At 40.2% G+C, this 18,908-nt stretch overlaps 2 protein-coding genes across 3 annotated transcripts; one reads left to right on the top strand and one right to left on the bottom strand.

The window, feature by feature from the left end:
* Positions 1 to 8,912: 8,912 nt before the first annotated feature.
* RB195_000913 (uncharacterized protein) lies at positions 8,913 to 14,833 on the bottom strand (the record flags this gene model as incomplete). 2 transcript variants are annotated; one of them, XM_064197471.1, is made up of 10 exons in its annotated part: positions 8,913 to 8,920; positions 9,035 to 9,212; positions 10,665 to 10,785; positions 11,171 to 11,295; positions 11,355 to 11,448; positions 11,506 to 11,596; positions 11,700 to 11,805; positions 12,680 to 12,773; positions 12,852 to 12,940; positions 14,768 to 14,833. In XM_064197471.1, 10 exons carry the CDS (start codon positions 14,831 to 14,833, stop codon positions 8,913 to 8,915), a joined length of 972 nt encoding a protein of 323 aa, XP_064053352.1. The 2 variants fall into 2 exon arrangements, with proteins under 2 accessions (XP_064053352.1, XP_013295578.2); XM_013440124.2 differs by lacking the exon at positions 8,913 to 8,920 and having other exon boundaries at positions 9,012 to 9,212.
* Positions 14,834 to 17,389: 2,556 nt separating this feature from the next.
* RB195_000914 (uncharacterized protein) lies at positions 17,390 to 17,756 on the top strand (the record flags this gene model as incomplete). The annotated part of the gene is made up of 2 exons (XM_064197472.1): positions 17,390 to 17,568; positions 17,627 to 17,756. The coding sequence occupies 2 exons, from the start codon at positions 17,390 to 17,392 to the stop codon at positions 17,754 to 17,756; spliced, it is 309 nt and encodes a 102-aa protein (XP_064053353.1).
* Between the last annotated feature and the right edge of the window lie 1,152 nt (positions 17,757 to 18,908).

Genomic DNA, 18,908 nt, shown 5'->3' on the forward strand with positions numbered 1-18,908 from the left:
GAATTGGTGGATGTGTGTTACTGTATAAAATGACCTGCGGTGGCCAGCGACGCCTGTATCATGTCACTGCTTTCCTCCTGCCCAGACAAGTAGATACTTATCTAAGATCAAGCTAGTCCCAATTTATAGATGAATAATCATGTAGGAATGAAAATCTGGGTAGGCATTAGGGAGTTTACGACCCATAGTGCGTCTATTCACTTCGTAGCCGAACCTCTTACTGACCACGAGTACATCCGCGCCTAGGAATTTTAACACGAGTCGTGTTTGCCGAATTTAGTTCTAAAATTAGGAACTCCTTATGTTGCAACATTATAGTATAGTTGTAACCAACCAGTGACCAGGGATGTTAGTCAAAAAATGAGCCGCACATCCCATTTGTCATGTGAATGAGAGCAAACACATGTAGTACTATCTAATTACTGTGTATATTTGCACACACATCTTAATGTCTTGAACACATCTGAGTGTCTTAGACTTAATCGACGAGCTGGTCCCATCATCCGACGCATACTCACTAATCATATTTTATGTTCAAGGCAGGTGCTGTAAGGCTATTATGCATCCGTCACAGCTCGATAAATCCAGCAAGAATTACATCGTTTTACGTGTAGCTACCAATTAAAAGCAAAAAACTTGGTTAGATGTCTATCGTCACTGACCGTTTCATTGGTGACATCAATAGAGGCTGAGCTCAGCGCACAGCTATATTCGTGCTGCTCTCATCCTTCTACAGGATTCTCACAGTTGGAATCTAGGTAATATTACCTCGCCGTAATCTCTTTCAAGTGGGTGTAAACGTCAACCTCTGATGGACCAGCACTGACAGCATTGCATTCAACTTTTCGTTATCGAAGCTTTTTCCTTAGCTGATGAAAGAGGGGCAGCCGGTATTCCTAGCACATCTTCATACTCTTGACACGGTTTGAATGTGATCCACAAACTGAAACACTAACGCAATCAACCTTCTTCCTGGAGTACTTATATGTTCTTGATGTGCACTCACCAAGTCTCTACCCAAATTGGTTTGCGATCCTTCTCGTTTCAAGACATCACATCGTAGCTAGAACTACTAGAGAGTGACCACAAGCACAAAAGTCAGCTGATATAAAACTAGGCCCCTGAACTGCGCCAAGTCTAATGTTCTTGATCGCAATTCATATTGTTGAAAGGAGAATCTAGGATGATACTTCACCACTGCAGATGTTCGGATTTTACGTAGAGAAAAGTCTTAAATTGGGATCGATGCGCACCGTATTTCACTCCGAACTGCATACTAAGCACGGTTTCATGAACCTGCATCTACAGGTTCCGCTTCTACAATTATATGTCTACTTGGATTTTCGTAACTTACTCGTACCATCTTTCAACAGAGTTCAGATCGTAATGAACTATTTTTGTCTTGTCTTCTTGGTGGAGATATTCGTCAGTTATTCTTGTCCGATGAATTAAACATTTCCATTGATGGAAGTATAAAAAAAAGGAATTGGACTCGTCATTTTTTTTATACTTGGTGGCTGTTGCCGCGAATACCAAAACCATCACTGACTAGGTCACCAGATTCAGAAAATGCAGTAAATTACCTACTGAGACAGACTGAAAAGATTGTGAGCACATAATAAGTCATATGAATAGCATCTGAGACAACTTTCTATTCAGTATCCAAATATGGTCTTGCATTTTCAAAACAGCAAACAAGTGAAATTAGTGGGAAAAAACAGTACTAAGTTCAAATACATATTCAACGTTAAAATAACAAAATTCATCATTGAAAAAATTACAGCTGTATAGGTAAGAACGATCCATTCAAGATCATGGTAGACAAACATTCAACAGAGGAATTCAAACTAGCGGTTGTGAGCTAAAATAACAATAATTGCGTGAATGATGCCAGGAACAATAAGTAGACATGTGAGAATGATGTTGATGCACAGAGCGCATGTACAGCCTTGGTCGAGAAGTACAGCAAGTGGCTGAAAGTACAAAATTAAGGTCGTTGCGACAACGGCGGGAATTGTTCGAGGTCCTCGTTTATGAGCGGAACACATACACAACATGTAAACAACTTCTCTGGAGAACCGTTGTCATAACAATTATTTCTACAATTTTTTAGAAGTGAAATGTAATATAGTAATTCAAGCGTTCTCTTTTCTTCAAACCTCGGTATACTTCTGTCTATATTTTGTAATAGTGTGCCTGCGGGGTTTTTAGATGGAACTCTTTATTTGACTGACGTTGCCGCTTTCTCACCGTCTTCAGAGGTCTACAGGATCGTAGATTATAGAGAGGAAGGTGATTCCGTCCATTTCTTCGTAATTGCCGTAAAAAACGGCCCGCAAGATACGGCATCGAGCGTTCCAGCGCGCTACTTCCTACAACGAGTTCGATTGGAGCGCCCCAGCCGCTAGCACGCGCCGCATCTTCCGGTTGGTTTTTTTTTACGGCAATTAGGAAGAAATGGGCGGAATCACCCTTCTCTCCATAATCTACGATCCCGTATACGAATACTCCACCTGAAATCCGTACCACCTCAGATTCGTGGGATGATGCCTTTAATTAGCTGCAAAGCTTCGCTTTTCAACTTTTCACCAAAACCACATGCACGAGCTAAGTGTCAGCCAGTTTAAGTATCGTTGCATTTGTCCCTTGCTTTTTAAGTCCCCTATTATGTTTTTGGTCAATATATGTAGTAAAGCGTCCTGCTTTTGACAGAGATTTATTCTCGATTCTGTCCTCTCCTAAGGAATGGTACTTCGATCAGTATCAAATATCGCAAACCCACATTTATACATTTATTGACAAATAATGTTAATCGTGGAAGATTGCCAAATCTAGGGATGTATCACAGATACTTTACGCGTCTGCTCCTTTAAAGGCATCACCCCACGAATCTGAGGTGGTACGAATTTCAGATGGAGTATTCTCGTAGTAATATACTCCGCCTGAAATCCCTACCACCGCAGACCAGGGATAGTAGATTATAGAGCAAAAGGTAATTCCGTCCATTTCTTCGTAACTGCCGTAAAAAATGGCCCGCAAGATACGGCTTCGAGCGTTCCAATGCACTATTTTCTACAACGAGATCGATTGGAGCGCGCCAGCCTTGTGTAGGCGCCGCATCTTCCGGACCGTTTTTCACGGCAATTAGGGAGAAATGGACGGAATCACCCCCCTCTCCATAATCTACTATCCCGTATAAGAATACTGAAATACGTACCACCTCAGATACGTGGGGTGACGCCTTTAAGTAGCGTTCCATCGGATGTGCGGCGGCTGCTTGCACGCACTTGTCACTTGCTCAGTTTACCAGTGAATGAATATTGCTGTATGCGGATCACTAGCGACGATGTAGTTGATTTGATGTAATCGTTTGATTTGATGTACACACGCAATATCAGGCAGTTATAAGTAACAGAGCGGTACAAGTGACAGGAGCTCCTTCGTTATCGACAAACATTCATTCCTACTAGTTATTGAAAAGTTTCTTCTAAGAATCCAAAACGCCTCCAACGTTTCCTCGCCGATATTTCTGTTTCGTGAACCAGTATGCGCATTTCACATCGTAATCGTTTCTATTGTGGACCTCATGTTTAAGCCTTCCGAGTGGTATCATTACACTGTTACGCCGTTTTCCTAATATATGTTCACTAATCCTCACTCCAAGGTTCCTACCGGTCTCCCCAATGTAGGTTGCATTGCACATCAAGCACCCAATCTCATTTATTACCCCCAATTGTGAGTAGTCACCTGTTTTTCCGCAAGGGCGAATAGCCCTTCCTTCACAGATGCAGTGTCTATCGTACAATCTGTTCCTAACAAGCTGCTTTTGATGTTCGTATTAGGAATACTAATCAGCATCATGTTATCTTGTAATTTTAGTGCGTTTTCGACAAACGAGACGGTATTTTAGGCAAAAAGGTACATAGGACTATAAGGTATACATAAAACTCACACGAGAAACCCCAAAAGAAAGCTGGCTCTGTTTACTCAACACATAAATAAGTGCTTCAAATGGAATTATTGGAGTAAAGTGTTATCGCAAAGAAAGTTGCAAAAACATTTTATTGCATGCCAAATCTGCACATCCGACTGCAGTAAAAGGCGCGGTGATTCTTAATATCTTCAAACCCACTAGTGAAGTGTGCTCTGGCAACTAAGAACGACATGAATCACGAGGACTAGCCCTGAGAATGGCATGTGCTTATGGCTATACAGTACGTCCGCACTACCAAAAATCACGCACTGTGAATAGCAATGTTCCCTGAAATGAAAAACAAAACTTTCTCTCTGCTTTGCATTTATTTCTGACAGCGTCAGTGCTGCTGTTCAACGCAGTATTGTTCAAGCACAATTGCAAGATTACGTGATCCTGAATAATATTCCTGATAGAAACATCAAAAACAGCTTGTTAGGAACAGATTGTACGATAGACACTTCATCTATAAAAGATGTGATATTTGTCATTTGTGTTACTTACGGAAAAACAGACGACTGCGCAGAAATGTGGGTAATAAATTAGATTGGGTGCTTGATGTGCAATGCAACTTACAGAACGCTAAGAACTTTGGAGTGAGGATTACTGAGCATATATTAGGAAAACGGGGAAGAAAACAGTTTAATGATACCACTCGGAAGGCTTAAACATGAGGTCCACAATGGAAACGATTACGATGTGAAATGCGTCATACTGGCTCACCAAATAGAAATATCGGCGAGGAAACGTTGGAGGCGTTTTGGATTCTTAGAAGAAACTTTTCAATGAATAATAGGAATGAATGTTTGTCGATAACGAAGGAGTTCCTGTCACTTGTACCGCTCTGTGAACTATAACTGCCTGATATTGTGCATGTGCATCAAATCATCTACATCGTCGCTAGTGATCCGAACACAGCAATATTCATTCGCTGGTACACCGAGCAAGTGACAAGTGCGTGCAAGCAGCCACCGCACATCCGATGGAACGCTACTTAAGACTATTTCAACGTATATGGCTTCCGCTTTCATTATCTTGAACATTGACCCAGGGTGGTGTGACACTTGACGGAATAAACGTAGGATTATTCCAATCAACCACTACTTGGGACTCTGAACACGGCGAGAAAACGGAAACAAATAAATAAAATAAATAAATCAGGCAAATAAAGAGTTCCATCTAAAAATCTCGCAGTCACACTATTACAAAATGTGTACTGAAATGTCATATTTTCTCGTTGCATTTTTGCCTTTCTCAGCCACTCAAAGTTGACTACACCGCAGCTATAAAGGAAACATTCACTAATCCAAATTAAATTTGTCGAAGACAACATCACGTGGACCTAACAGTGGCTTCAAATTGCCGCTTTTTCATACGCTAAAACAGCTATAGCAAAATTGAACCTTTGTAAAGAAGAGGTAAACAACGGTTATTATGCGCAGATGCAAATTTTATAATATGTCATTAGAAAACATTGTGTCTAAAGCAATACTGACACTATAAATTTGAGCATTCAAAAACTAGAGAGAACCTCCGTTGCTTGAGGTTTTACAAACCGTTCAAATCGACATGACAAGTGCATAATTGTGCTCGAGACGGGACCCTCGCTGTCTCTAATGGGACTACAGAGCTCATCTATGTAATCCCATTAAAGTCATGTCTCGCTACCACCAGTGCAACCGGTTGTTAAAGTGCACCAAGCTTCAGGTCGTTTTGACCTGACTGTGCGCGAAGCAGGACTGCAGACATTTTGAAAACCACTTCATTTTCACCAATTAAAAAAAATTACTCAACATAAATTATCAAAGTAATGGGGATAAGGGCTCGCAGGATCCCTAGCGATTATTTTAAGTTTCACAACAAAAATTCAAAGTTTTTAAGGTCGTCTCATGTTCCAAAATTTAGTCCAAATTGTCCATGCAAACGCGGGAATGCTGTTAACGTCACGTACTTAATCAAAATATACCGATCTCCTCATTCCGACCAATATTTCAAAAGAACAACCCTCTAGACTCTTTTTTGGATTCCGCGACGCTTAGCAGGAAACGGGAAAAAGAATTCAAATACAACTCACTGGACACACGAGAGCAAGTAATACAAGCAGCACTTTGCACATAGTTCTATCGTAGTGTCCAAAGTAACTTGAAAATACATTCTGTAACCACAGCAACGACAGCAAAAACACTTATTGTCACATTGATCTTACATGAGCAACTAGGGAATGATTGCCGCCCATCTTATCTAGATAAATGCTTGGACCAAACTGTCCAATTGGACTGCCGTTGTAAAGTTGTAAGGCATATGTAGCTGGAGACGAGTACTCAACTCTGCTCTAATTTAAAGTAAATAACTAAATCATTCAGGGCCCTAAGACCTAAGCATTAGTATTAGAGGATCTATGGCATGTAAGCTAAGGCTACTAAGAGAAAAATTCAAGATGGAGCGTCCAGAAATAAAAAAAAAGAAGAAAAGAAAAGACGCACAAAGACCGTCCTTAACAGTCAGATGCAGATTGCGGAGAAGCAATGTTTCAGGGTGCTTCGTCAGAAAAACTACGTTGTCTGCCTTAGCTACTCAGTTCATCTAAGACTAATGCTTAGGTTTTAGGTCCCTGACAGACTTAGTCATTCACTATCATTGAGCCAGTTTGGAGAGTTTGGTGGAGTTAAAGCAGTATTGTTCTAGCTATTTCTTTTCTTTTTTTGTCTTTAGTAGCTTTAGCCTCCATAGTCCCCCCTCTACGGGATGGGAGACTATGGAGAGGGGGGTGATTCCGTTCATTTCTTCCTAATTGCCGTAAAAAACGGCCCAGAAGATACGGCTTCAGGCGTTCTGGCGCACTATTTCCTACAAGTTCGACTGGAGCCCTGGAGACTTGTGCGGCGCCGCATCTTCCGGGCCGTTTTTTACGGCAATTAGGAAGAAATGGACGGGATCACCCCACTCTCCATATACCTCCACCTGAAATCTGCGCCACCTCAGATTCGTGGAGTGATGCCTCTAAGGACGGTCTTTGTGCTAAATGGACGTTCTTTGCACTCTGAGTGCAAGTTTAGTACAGCTCAATTAGAGCAGATTGTGTGCACCTTCCCCTAACTACCTTTTGTCCATGTGGTATCGTAAAGAAAAAGTATAGCAAAAAGTGAACTTGAAAGACACGTACGTGAATGTTAAGCTCATGCTATAATCGTAAAAAAAGCAGCTGCTCGAAACATGACCAAAGCTGCTACAGAACTGTGCACAACGCATTAAACAATAGAAAAAAGAAAAAGAATAAGGGGAACGGATACGTAGGACTAGACATCATACTTAAAGGCATCACCCCACGAATCTGATCAACAAGGAAGTACCTCAAAAGGATATCTCACTGGATTGTAGCATAAAGTCGAATGAGAACAACTTTATATTTCTACGGTAATAGATGTGAATTGATCCTAACATTATTTTGCCTTAATTAAATATGCCTCATTAACTGCTAAGAACTCAGTTCACATCTCCAAGACGCTGTTGTTGAACAAACGATTACGCTTAAGAACTTGTAGCGTCTCAAATATCAAAGGTTAAATCTCTCAAAAATAGGATACATGGCGTTCTCATCACAAAATAGTGAAAAACACCCATCAGTCTCGCCTTCTTCATCGTTGAACTGCAAACTTTTTCTATTAGGGGATTTTTCTGGAAAGAGCTATGGAAAATACCCCCACAGTCTCGGAGAACAGCTTAATGATATTTTTGAAAATTCCAACCCAGTGTTCATTTCTGAAATGAAAGAGCTCCCAGCTTCGCGGTATTTACCAAGCGGCCACGTTATTTCACGTTCCGTCACTATCACATATTCTGAAGATCTTGATTATTTCAATGTTTGCACTGACATAAGGTCTTCGCCCTCAGCAGGAACCAGGGTAGACAGACATCCAATTGAACTTGTGGACGAGTTCTATTACTCAGGTTGCATGCTTAAGAACGACAACAGCTTTGAGAGATTTTCGGCATAGATGTGTCCAGTTCTGCATTCAAATCTTTTACGAGGTGCTTGTGCTGGACCGCCACCGCCAGCGAAGTCAAGCTGCGATTCTACTGAAGATCGAATAGGTTAGGTTCAAATATGTTCAAGGACGACTCGCCTCGGCGAAGGCCATAACATCCGCTCCCGTTTAAGTGCAGCGTATTGTGATTTCAACGTGGCGCGGAACGCACAGCAGAAGCGTAGAGTTCGAGTTTTAGGTTGCCGTACCAAGCGTGGTTCCGAGCAACTTTCTCCAACTGTCGTGAAAAACTCCACTTTTTATGAGGATTTCAGTTGCAACGCACTACCCATGTGCACCCACCACGAGTACGAGCAGTTGTTGAAGATCAGTGATGTCTTCTCACTTGCCTGTTCAAGTGAAACCAATGAATAGGCTGTTGAGGGAAAAGGGAACGTATACATAGAAGCGCGCTCTGAACTAACTCTAACGCACCTCATGTGAACCTTTCCATGCCGTTTTTCTTACTATGATCAGGGGAAGATTACATATTGCGGAACTACGCTGGGTTCCGCAATATATAATACTACCCGAACTCTGTGCTTTCGCTGCGGGTTCCGCACCAGGCCAAAATACTGACACGCTGCCTTTAAGTCGATTAAGTCACGCACTAACTCTAGCGTGATCTCTATCTATACTCGATCGCGAGAGGAGTTAGAAAACTAACTAAACTCAATTCATTACCATATATTACATTGAAAAAAAAAACAATTCAAGCAGATTTTCAAACTACTTTATGGTTCTAACACATAATTAGCAAAAAATCTCAAAAATGTAACGAAGTAACAACATCTGATATTGTCGCATTTGTTAAAAGGTAGAAATAAACAGGTAGAGTTCATCATCACAACAACCTTTTCAAACCTCCAATTGACATGGAAACAAAAACAAAACAATTGAGACCATAGACCTAGCTATACATCTGGAAAAGCAGCAATTTTTGAGTATGAAAACACAATAACAATAATATTAACAGAAAGTAACATTCAAAATAAGTGTAATTCATATGTATGTCATTCATCAAAAAATGACAAACCGGGAACCTGAGACCCATCCGCATTTTTAATCTCTTCTAATCGTGCATTTACTGCAGCATGTAACTTCCGACCACTTCGTACAGCCAAGTCGAGCATAGCTGGTATTGAGCGAGGATCCATTCCACCAGGAAACATTTGCTTCACAACACGTAAGCGTATCGAATCATCAGGAGTCCTCTGAGAACACAGATTTCATCAATATCAGTTTCATTTTCTCTGGTGTCAAGTGTACAAAGTAGTTCTTCATATGTGAAATGATTGTCAGAGTTGGAGCGGGGTTGAAACTGAGGTTAGCGTCATGTACTAACCACAGCACATACTTTTGCACCACTGTAGAACCTATTGAGCGATCTCAAGCTTCTGATTATGCGAACGGCGCTAATTTGCAGAGATATAATAGTGAATGCATAGCTGCAATGTATTGAAAGAAAATGCCTCCTTGTTGACAAAAGGAAGATGCCATTCTTATTATGTTGAGATAAGTTTCATGATATTAAGCGCACTACAGGAAGACCGCCGACCCGATGGTCAGATTTCTTCACGAAGTAATTCAAAGAAAAATATGATGCTCTTCGTGTCCCACGCGAAAGGAGGAACCACTGGGCTACTCTGGTACGCGATCGGGACAAATGGAAGAATTACTGGCGCCCGCTCGACCACTTCGAAGATCAACGGGAGTCAAGGTGATCAAGGTGTGAAAGTTCACGTCAAATAAATGCTTACATCTAGGCGACGCTTTTCAGGTATGTCAACGGACAAGAAAAATATGATGTACATTTGTAGTTAGTTAATCCATCAGCTATAGACTAATAGTTGCTGCGACGTCTACGCTGTCTTGTTTTAATACCAGCCATAGACATCTCCAAATCAACGAGACCACAATAGAATTATCACGGTGGGATATATCAAATTTGAGAAGAACGGGTGAGTATCAGAACGCTCCATCTCATCTAGACGTGCTGTACATAGATAAAAACTGAATGGTATATCTCTCAAATCCATTGTGCTCCTGTAGCAGCAATCGGTCGTTTCATGGAGAGCTTAAATAAGGATTTCTAACTAACACACTGCCAGTCTACGAAAAATACGCTCTTCCCGGTGTGCCCTGGTTAATTACAAACAAGTCATATGGTTGTAATTAAGGCCAAACAAAACAGTGTTCGAACAATTGCATATGTGTATTTACATCATATAAGTGTGTTTCGTCCTCATGGGTACTAGAGGGAAATGAAATGCGCTTAGCACCCCTAGACAGCCCTGTCAAGAGAATCCAGAAGGAATAAATCATTAACGTAGACTAGGAAATCAAAGAGCTTCCACACCCAGGAGTCACCACGGACTGCGGTGGATTCCGGATCTACATCCGTGCTTGGATCTGTGCCGATACAGAAATCTAATCATTATTTTGTGACGGAACATATCAACAATGGACAGATCCTGGGTAGTACAACATTAAACATATGTACTACACGCATAGTACTCTTTTGTTATACCCCTTTAAGAGAACAAACTGGGACTGTTATGTAGAAATACTCGTTTAAATTAATTTTGAAAGAGAAACGTTGAAAGTAAATTATTGCAAACTGAAAATGAAGAGAAAATAACACAAACTATGAACAAAACACAAACTTCATTCTCAGGTTGGTCCATCACAACCCATAGTGCAGTACGTAACAAGACTTCTTCAACTTCCGTGCAATCTACAGCTATAGACTTGCCAATCTGATTAACCGAAATTGACAAAGGAGCGCTACAAATGAAGTAGATGAGAAGAAAAGTATGTAGCAGATGAAAATTTGAATGAAACCGAACACTCTCAGGGCTCTATCCTACTGCCCGATTTCAGTTCATTTCATTTGAGAAACGCAATTACACTAGTTCTGTTGTTTAATCTACGTGATTTTTATGGCCTAATAATGTTTTTTTTTCAAATTTTATGTAATCATGTATTTTTTCGGGCCCTCTGATTCTCGCAAAAACAGAATAGAAAATCATGCAAAACTAAACTGAAGCGCGAAACTAACCTACTAATTGAAGCAGCGAAATGGGTAACAGAAAGCGCAAGTCTGGTTCAATTTGAGTCAAACATGTAAAAAAAGGTGAGACAACTTCAACAAAAAAGGAACAAAACTAACTTTGCCGCCTCAAGGCGGAAAAAGTTTGTTTCAGTAGATTCTTCGCACTCTATGCTGAACTTCCCCTCATCTTGAGGGATCAGAGCTAGGTTAGTTATGCGTGTATCCAGAAGAGCAGCTTTCACCTAAAATAGGATGAGATGACAAAAAAGAAAGCGAAAGAATTCAGCTGCAAAATCCGTACAGCAATGAAAATGGCATCCAGAATGTTCCCTCCATATTGTTGTATGACGATATCCACGTACACTTTCCACATAAACTGCTTGCATAACACGAGCCTTAAAAATAAAAACTAAACTGGTCACGAAAAAACACATCAAGAAAATAAAACTAACTTTTCCATATTCGTGATAACGTCACCATTTCCATGATATGCTTCCATTAAAACTGCTTCAATTGCTTCAGTCAAAAGTTCACCACCTTTAGCTGCAAGTTATTTATTTTAAAAAAGTTGAAAGATATGGAGTTCCTTCCAAAAAAGCCCTAGCATTTGCAAAATGCTAAATAAGGTCATATGATATCACTGCACCTTCTGTTCGGAGTGCTGCTATACAAGAGGGTTCGACGGTGAACTGTAGGCGATTTGGAGTCAGAGAAGTGTCCTCACATTCCATAACCTCACATTTGACACCTACCTGTGAAAAGCCGGATGAAGAAAAGATGAGAAGCAGAAGTGCAATTATAAATACAGAACAATTCAGGAGAATTAAAGGCATCACCCCACGAAGCCGTATCTTCCGGGCTGTTTTTGCGGCAATTAGGAAGAAATGGACGGAATCAGCCTTCTTTCCATAGTCTACGATCCCGTATACGAATACTCCACCTGAAATCCGTATCACCTCAGATTCGTAGGGTGATGCCTTTTAAATTACGGATAGGATTAGATTGGTAGTGGATGATGAGTAATGAGAAGTAAGTTCGACTCATTGTTTCGAGAATGATAGAAATTGTTCAAAATATGCCTCCAAATTACTGGAGAGATGACTATTATGTAAATGAAATATTAACCACTAAGCACTTATTTATGGAACCTAAAAAAAATCCCAAATACTCGCCTTCTTTAAGAGGAATAAACTTCTGTTTGACTTGTTTCTCGTTGTTTTCCAAAAAAGGAGACGAAGCTTGTGCATAAGATCAGTGTTGCTAGATAGGTTACTTATACGACTATTCAAAACGTACTTTGTGAACTACAAGAGCCAGCACAATGCTCATGCAGTACTACAAGCGCCGAAAATTCTACGTGAACATAGTTGGTCATTTGAAAGATGGCTATGTCTATTATGATTATAGAGGAAAAAACGAGGCGAAATTCGTCGCTATCAGTATATCTATGAGATTAGAAAACAAAACAATAACGGCTAACAATAACAGTAGCTTTCTTATAAGGAAACAAATACAACAATCGTAAGCTAAGAAGAAACTAAGGAAAAAACAGAAAACTAAAGAAGAGATTCCAAGTAGCGGCAAAAAACAAGGAGAGAAAAAAAAGATGTATGAAATCCAACCAACCAGTATATCTGTGGTGTCAATTTTAACTCTTGCAGAACCATTGGTTGTTGTAAAAGCCGGGCTCTCAATCCAGATCGGTCGAAAGTCATCAATCCTGCATTTACAAGCTTTATTACAAAAGTTAACACCCAAAGAACTACGAAATGATAGAAGAAAAAGAAACGCAACTGACCCTCGACCGTCGTTGCGGACTCCATCGGCGAAGCCTTGAGCGATAAAATGTTTCTCGGCAGCTCCTAATAAAATGGGTTCCATGAACAGCTGTGATGGAGCCGATAACCAAAATTAGCAACGATAACAATTGTCACAAAAGGTATTTCCATAAAGGGGACTTGGGGAGGACGTGTCGGAAACGGGTAGTGCAATTGCGCCCATATTATATAAACCACGCTTCAAGTGAATGAAGAATTAAGGGATCAGCTCACGCAGACCTTCTAAAACACAACAATCGGTTGTGGGTCAGGTGTCACTGGTGTCATTATTGGTTTATCCCTAGGTAGTGTACTGTATTTTTGTATTGAAGCTTCTACAGTTCATCCTCCGCCCAAGAAATGATTCAGATGACTGTCCAGATCCGCGCATGTGGCGCTGTTGGAAGATTGTCTTGGGACTGCGGCTAACGCGCTTGGGAAGTACATGCTCATAAAACTTCCTGGGCGAAACGTTAGCTTGGAGGAGGGCCACGGCTTAAAGTCTTTAATTGAACTGCACTTAGAGCGCAGAAGTCGTTCTTAAAGCACAAGAGTCGGATAAAATGTATTTGGGGATAGGGGCACTCAGCGACGTTTATTATTATATTTAATATTATTACCCATATTTCTGAAAGTAAATAACGAAATCAATCGGGGCTCTAAGACCTAAGCATCAGTTTTAGGAGATCTCTGACATGTAAGCTAAAGTTACTAAGAGAAAAAAGTTAAGATAGAGCGTCCAGGAGTAAGGGCGCCACTGAGTGGTCTCCCTCCAACTACATTTTCTCCCAAGAATCATTCTTGACTGTCATGCGCGGATCTACGAAAAAGCCAACTCTCAGGGCATCTTCGGTTCTTTTTCTTTCGTTGGAAGTACTACATGGCATGATTTAGCTATTCATTTCCAGTAATCGTGGTCCTAGAGTTTGGTAAATTTGAAGCATTAGTAGTTCCAGCTTTATATTCTCTTTTTTCTCTTAGTGGCTATATTCTACGTATCATGGATTCTGTCATGACCGTCCCGACACTTTCATCACCTCTGAAACCTTTTCTTTTCTCCTTAACTCAGACGAAGTTAGTGAAAGTAGGCGAAAATAGGTGATATAGGGGCACATTGACCCCCTTACAGTATACCCACAGGCTAGACGTTGCCTTCATCGGTGATCCAAGGAAAGTTCCAGTAACCAGTAGTTATAGCAAATTCAGAACGAAATGAAGCAAGGTGCAGTTAAGGCGGCTGCGCTCGAAGCAATGGGTGGTCCTAGCAAGAGTTGCACCACAGTCCCCACGATGTTTCGGAGTCTTTGGAGCTGGCCTAGACACCAATCTTCGCTGTTGACTTAATCTTTGAGGTTCCTATCCATCTTCGTCATTCGAATCCTGATATGTGTTTACTGGTATAGTGTCCGAACAGTCAAGTAGTTTGTATCGTCGAGTGTTCGGACATACCCATATCCGAAGTATGGACATCAAAACATCAATAGCACTAGTTGGGTCCCGGATAAATTTTCACTCAAATTCTAGGTCTCTGTCTGCGAGTGTAGAGCACTAAGAAGATACTCCTTAACAACATTTGTCTAGTTCAGCCGTATGTTATCAAAGCGAGTGAGTGAAATACTATCGCCAGTGAATTTCCCAGCGATTTTCTAAATCGAAACCACTAGGACCCTGTTGTATGTCACTTAATTCCTTATTCCATTTGAGGTTTACTTAAAAACTGAGTCCCGATTTTAATGTGGATTTAGGAGGTGCAGAAAAGATTCTAGTACACCACCCGGAAAGTAATCTGCTGCGCTCCATTTTGAGACGATAATTGTTGTGACTGTGCACTACAGGAACGATGGCAGAATCCTCACTGCGGATAGCCTGAACTTGTTTATCCTTAAGCAGAGCTTACCTTTGGTGTTGCGTAAACACCTTTTGGCGTTGGGCCACTTATTGTAATATCATCATTGCCATTCATCTACCCAGCATCTAAATTCACGTCAATCATTAATGTTTACGTTTTAGAATAAAAGGACAAAGCTTTTACCGTTAATCAATCTGCTTGGGATGCACAAACGCGTTCACTTCAATTTAGAATCGGTTGAAGTTTACGAACGTACGTCAAAGCCTACGACAATAACTTGCGGGAGCTAGCTGATGTTTCTAGTAAGTGTTTTATGGCGGATTCAAAATATCAATCGATCGTGCAGTTACAGTGGAACTTCTTATTGGTTGTGCTACACCCGCCCTTGTCTACATTTTTCTGAGGACAATTTTGATAATATGATTCGCTTCTGGATGACTTCAGAACCTATAGATGTACGAAGGAAGAAACGGGGATATAACTGATGTCCTCATCTCCGAGAGCAGTAAAAGAATAAAATGCACGGCGCTAACTAACAATCATTATATATATAAACCAGAGACTTTTCCTTTTTCAAAGGAAACTTAGAGAAAAGTTAAGTTTAGTTCAGATTCTTCTCAAAAAAGGATGCAATTTTTCTTTTCTGGTTTAAATGAACTGAGAAACAGATTTTTGTTTGGAAAAATTTGTGGATGCAATGGATTTGGTCGCCTTCTACATGCGCTTCAGTTGCAAAATTTTCACAATGCTCTATGATAGTAGACTTAGCAGTGAATTAGCAAACTTGTTTATAAGGGGAATGAGCCAAAAGGTTTCCATGATCCCCGCGAATTGTCAGAAAATCCAAGAAATAGGTGGATGACCGGTTATTTTGGTGAAAACTACTTAGAGATTTCTTAAAAACAATTGAAATTTGAATTATATTAAAGTGCGTGTTAGCCACAGCCAATAGGAATTTTGTTTTCAACAATATTATTCTAGGATATATGTTATATAACATCCTGATAATTATATATTATATAATTATCTGAGAACTCAGCGATAATTACATATTATATAATTATCACTGAGTTCTCGGGTCATTGTGAAGCTGGCCACATGCGCGCTCATGAACATGAAACGATTTTGATGGTGCGTACTGGACGGTACTATTCTCCCTTACACCAGCCGAACAGCCTACGCTGAACGTTCCTGTGCTCTCACGTTCTGTTGAATCTGATTCAGACTCGGGCTTCGTGAAGAGTTGCGGTCTCCACGATCCGTGCGTTGTAATTCACTTTGACTCATCGCCCGAACTCATCATTTTCAGATTCAGGTCTGAATTGACCCTTACTGAAGACATCCCTGACGCCTAGTTGCGCCAGCATTTGGCCTGATGCGCCGTATCGAAGGTGGGTGCACTTTTTGCGCCCATCACAGTGTATTTCACAGGAAATTTTGACGGTGAATAAACGTAGCGAGGTTTTGCTGGCAAAACATGCACATCTTCCATGGAACCAGCACTTTCACCTCATTTTTGAAACGAACAAGGAAAAAACACCACAAGCCAGAGAAATGCTGCTTACAGTTGCGGTTTTGACATTACACATAATTAATGAAACAGTAAATATATATCAAAAGTTGAAATTAACCTTATAAAACTGTTTCTATTCAAACCAAGCAACAAACAGGGTTACCTTTTAAGCGAGTAAGTAATTATTACTATATTTATTACTATAATTAAAAAGTTGAGTGAGTTCGGTGTTTATTGAAACGACCTAATGTTACCTACACACGATGAATAGCTCGTTGGGATGGGATTCCACCAATAAAATCCACACCCAATGGTACTCTTCTTATGTAGATATTTAGATAAAGGTGCGAAAAGTGGAAAAGCAACGAAAAATACGATGAATTTCTCCGCGACGTTGTTCGCGTGCAATAATTCTCACTCGTCTGAAAATGCATATCCCCGAAACATTTCTCTTTGCATGTTTGCCCACAAAAAATATCCGTATTCACTGATGTTCCGATGTGAAGGAGGGTTAGTTATCCGTCACTGACATATCTCAGACAAATCCCAGCTTGCATGAAGATTAAGAGTGCAAAAATTCGACTTTTTTGAATCTTGGCATAGCAATTTTTTTCTATTTAGGCTCAGGTTGAGCGCAGAACAAATGTTGTGAACGACACTTTGTTTCGCCTTCTTGTTAGCACTATAATTACAAAAAAATAAATATTAGAATAATATTTTGTGGGCACCACTCAACGCAGTGTTATTACTTTTGCAATCTCCGTAGCGATTCCTAGCCCGCTCTTTTGCTGGATAGTAACTTGTATTGGAATTAAGTGTTTGCGAGGATACGTCACATATCTTGTTGAATTTACAATCCCTGAGGAGGGCGACTACACCTAAGCGTTAGTCGAAATAAAGCCTAATTAGTAATTTTGGTTTTATGTTTCAATTAAAACTGAAAGTAATGACATTCTTGCTCTACGGAACAGCGCCTTCTCTCCTTTTTACATCTCATGCGTATGTTCTTTACTCTCATACGTGCGCTACGTCTCTAGCGGCTGTCATGCGGCAAATCTTTGCGTCTGCTTGTATTCGCATGCAAGTGCACACTCTCTCTCCCTCACCACATCGGAGTGTGGTCTCGTCGATGACATCAGCGAGCCACCGCTAAGGAAATGCGACTCCATTGCTTATCTCATGGTAACTTCCTGTATTGGGCCGACATTCGTGACTCTCGTTCGATTGCGGCCACTACTTTAACGCCATACTCTGATGGGACCTCTGCACTCTGTGCTTGGCGGCCAGCGAATAGTCAAGCGATTAAAGCTGCGCTCTTTTTCCCCGCTACAAGCAGGTCTTCGATTTTTACGTTATTGATCGGTGCGTCGTTTGTTTGATTAGCGGGTTTCCAGTTTGCCGAATGCGATTTGTGCATGTACCCTGTCCGAAACATACGAGCTGTTCGAAATTGCCGCCGCCGCATTGCTGAGATTATTTCCTGGCCGCTATTGCATGCTGGTGGGATTTATCCTACGATTCTGAGTTCAGATTGCTGCAAATTGTAGCATAGCTCAACTCACTTATTAAACAATTGCTGTTCAATCCAACAAATTCTGCTTCTGTAGTTTTCGGGTGATCTGAAATTCAGGCTTGTACAGTGGTATTCGAATTATTGTATTGCTCGAACATTTGAATAGTTTGAATGTTCGGGAAGTCGTATTTGTTCAAACGAGTGATCCGTTCAATTCAAGTTCTTTTTGAAAGTTGTTTTGAACGGATTCGGCAATTCGCAACATTTTTTGCGCATATTGAAAGCCAAGTCATTATCAGTATTCAAATAAATGTTTGAAGAAGTTCAACTTCTCGTATATTCAAGTTATCAGAATATTCCGAAGCTTTCGAATATTTGAGTTCAAATACTTTCGGGAATTAGTGACCGAATGATATTCACTCCATTTTTTTGGATTATTGAATATTCAGCGTTGGAACCTTCTTTTCGAACTTTTCAACTACTCAATACACATATGTATTCAAACAGTGTTTAAAGAATCTTCAGGATCTGTCCAACTTTCTCCCCATAGCATAATTTACCTCTTTTCCGGCACTGTTTTTTACCCGCGAATTTGTGCGTTGGAAATATCCGTTCACTTCAAGTTCTTTTTGAAAACTGTTTCATTTTTGTTGAGTCGTAAAACTTTGAATAATAAACTAAATTAACTAAAAATAATAAACTAGAATAATGAATAATTATTCTGTTTTTCTTTTTCGAACGGAACTGCGTAGAGTTGTTTAAGTTGAAGCTTTAAATAAAAGACAACTGTGATCGGTTAATGTAGTTTAAGGTGGGTCATTACGCTTTCTGCTAAGATTTTTCTCCTGCATTTCTACATTTCTCCTGCATATTTACTGCTTAAAAACTTTGAATAAGATGAGAATAATAAGCGTCATCAACTTGATCATCTCAGGGATAAATTTCCATGTTCTTCTAGAATAACATTCTCCGATACCTTGACCGTTCTGCTTTCATTTCACACCTCGAAATACCGCCCAGTATAAATGTTCTTGTTCCGTACTTTTTTTTGTTGATATTTGATGGAATGAAGAAATGAATGTGTATGTAGATTAATAGGCAGGTAAAATGACAAACAAGTGACAAGTAATAAAAAAGTGTCTTTTTAGAAATAGTAGATTGTC

This window comes from Necator americanus, chromosome IV (assembly GCF_031761385.1).
Source record: "Necator americanus strain Aroian chromosome IV, whole genome shotgun sequence".
NCBI lineage: Eukaryota > Metazoa > Nematoda > Chromadorea > Rhabditida > Ancylostomatidae > Necator > Necator americanus.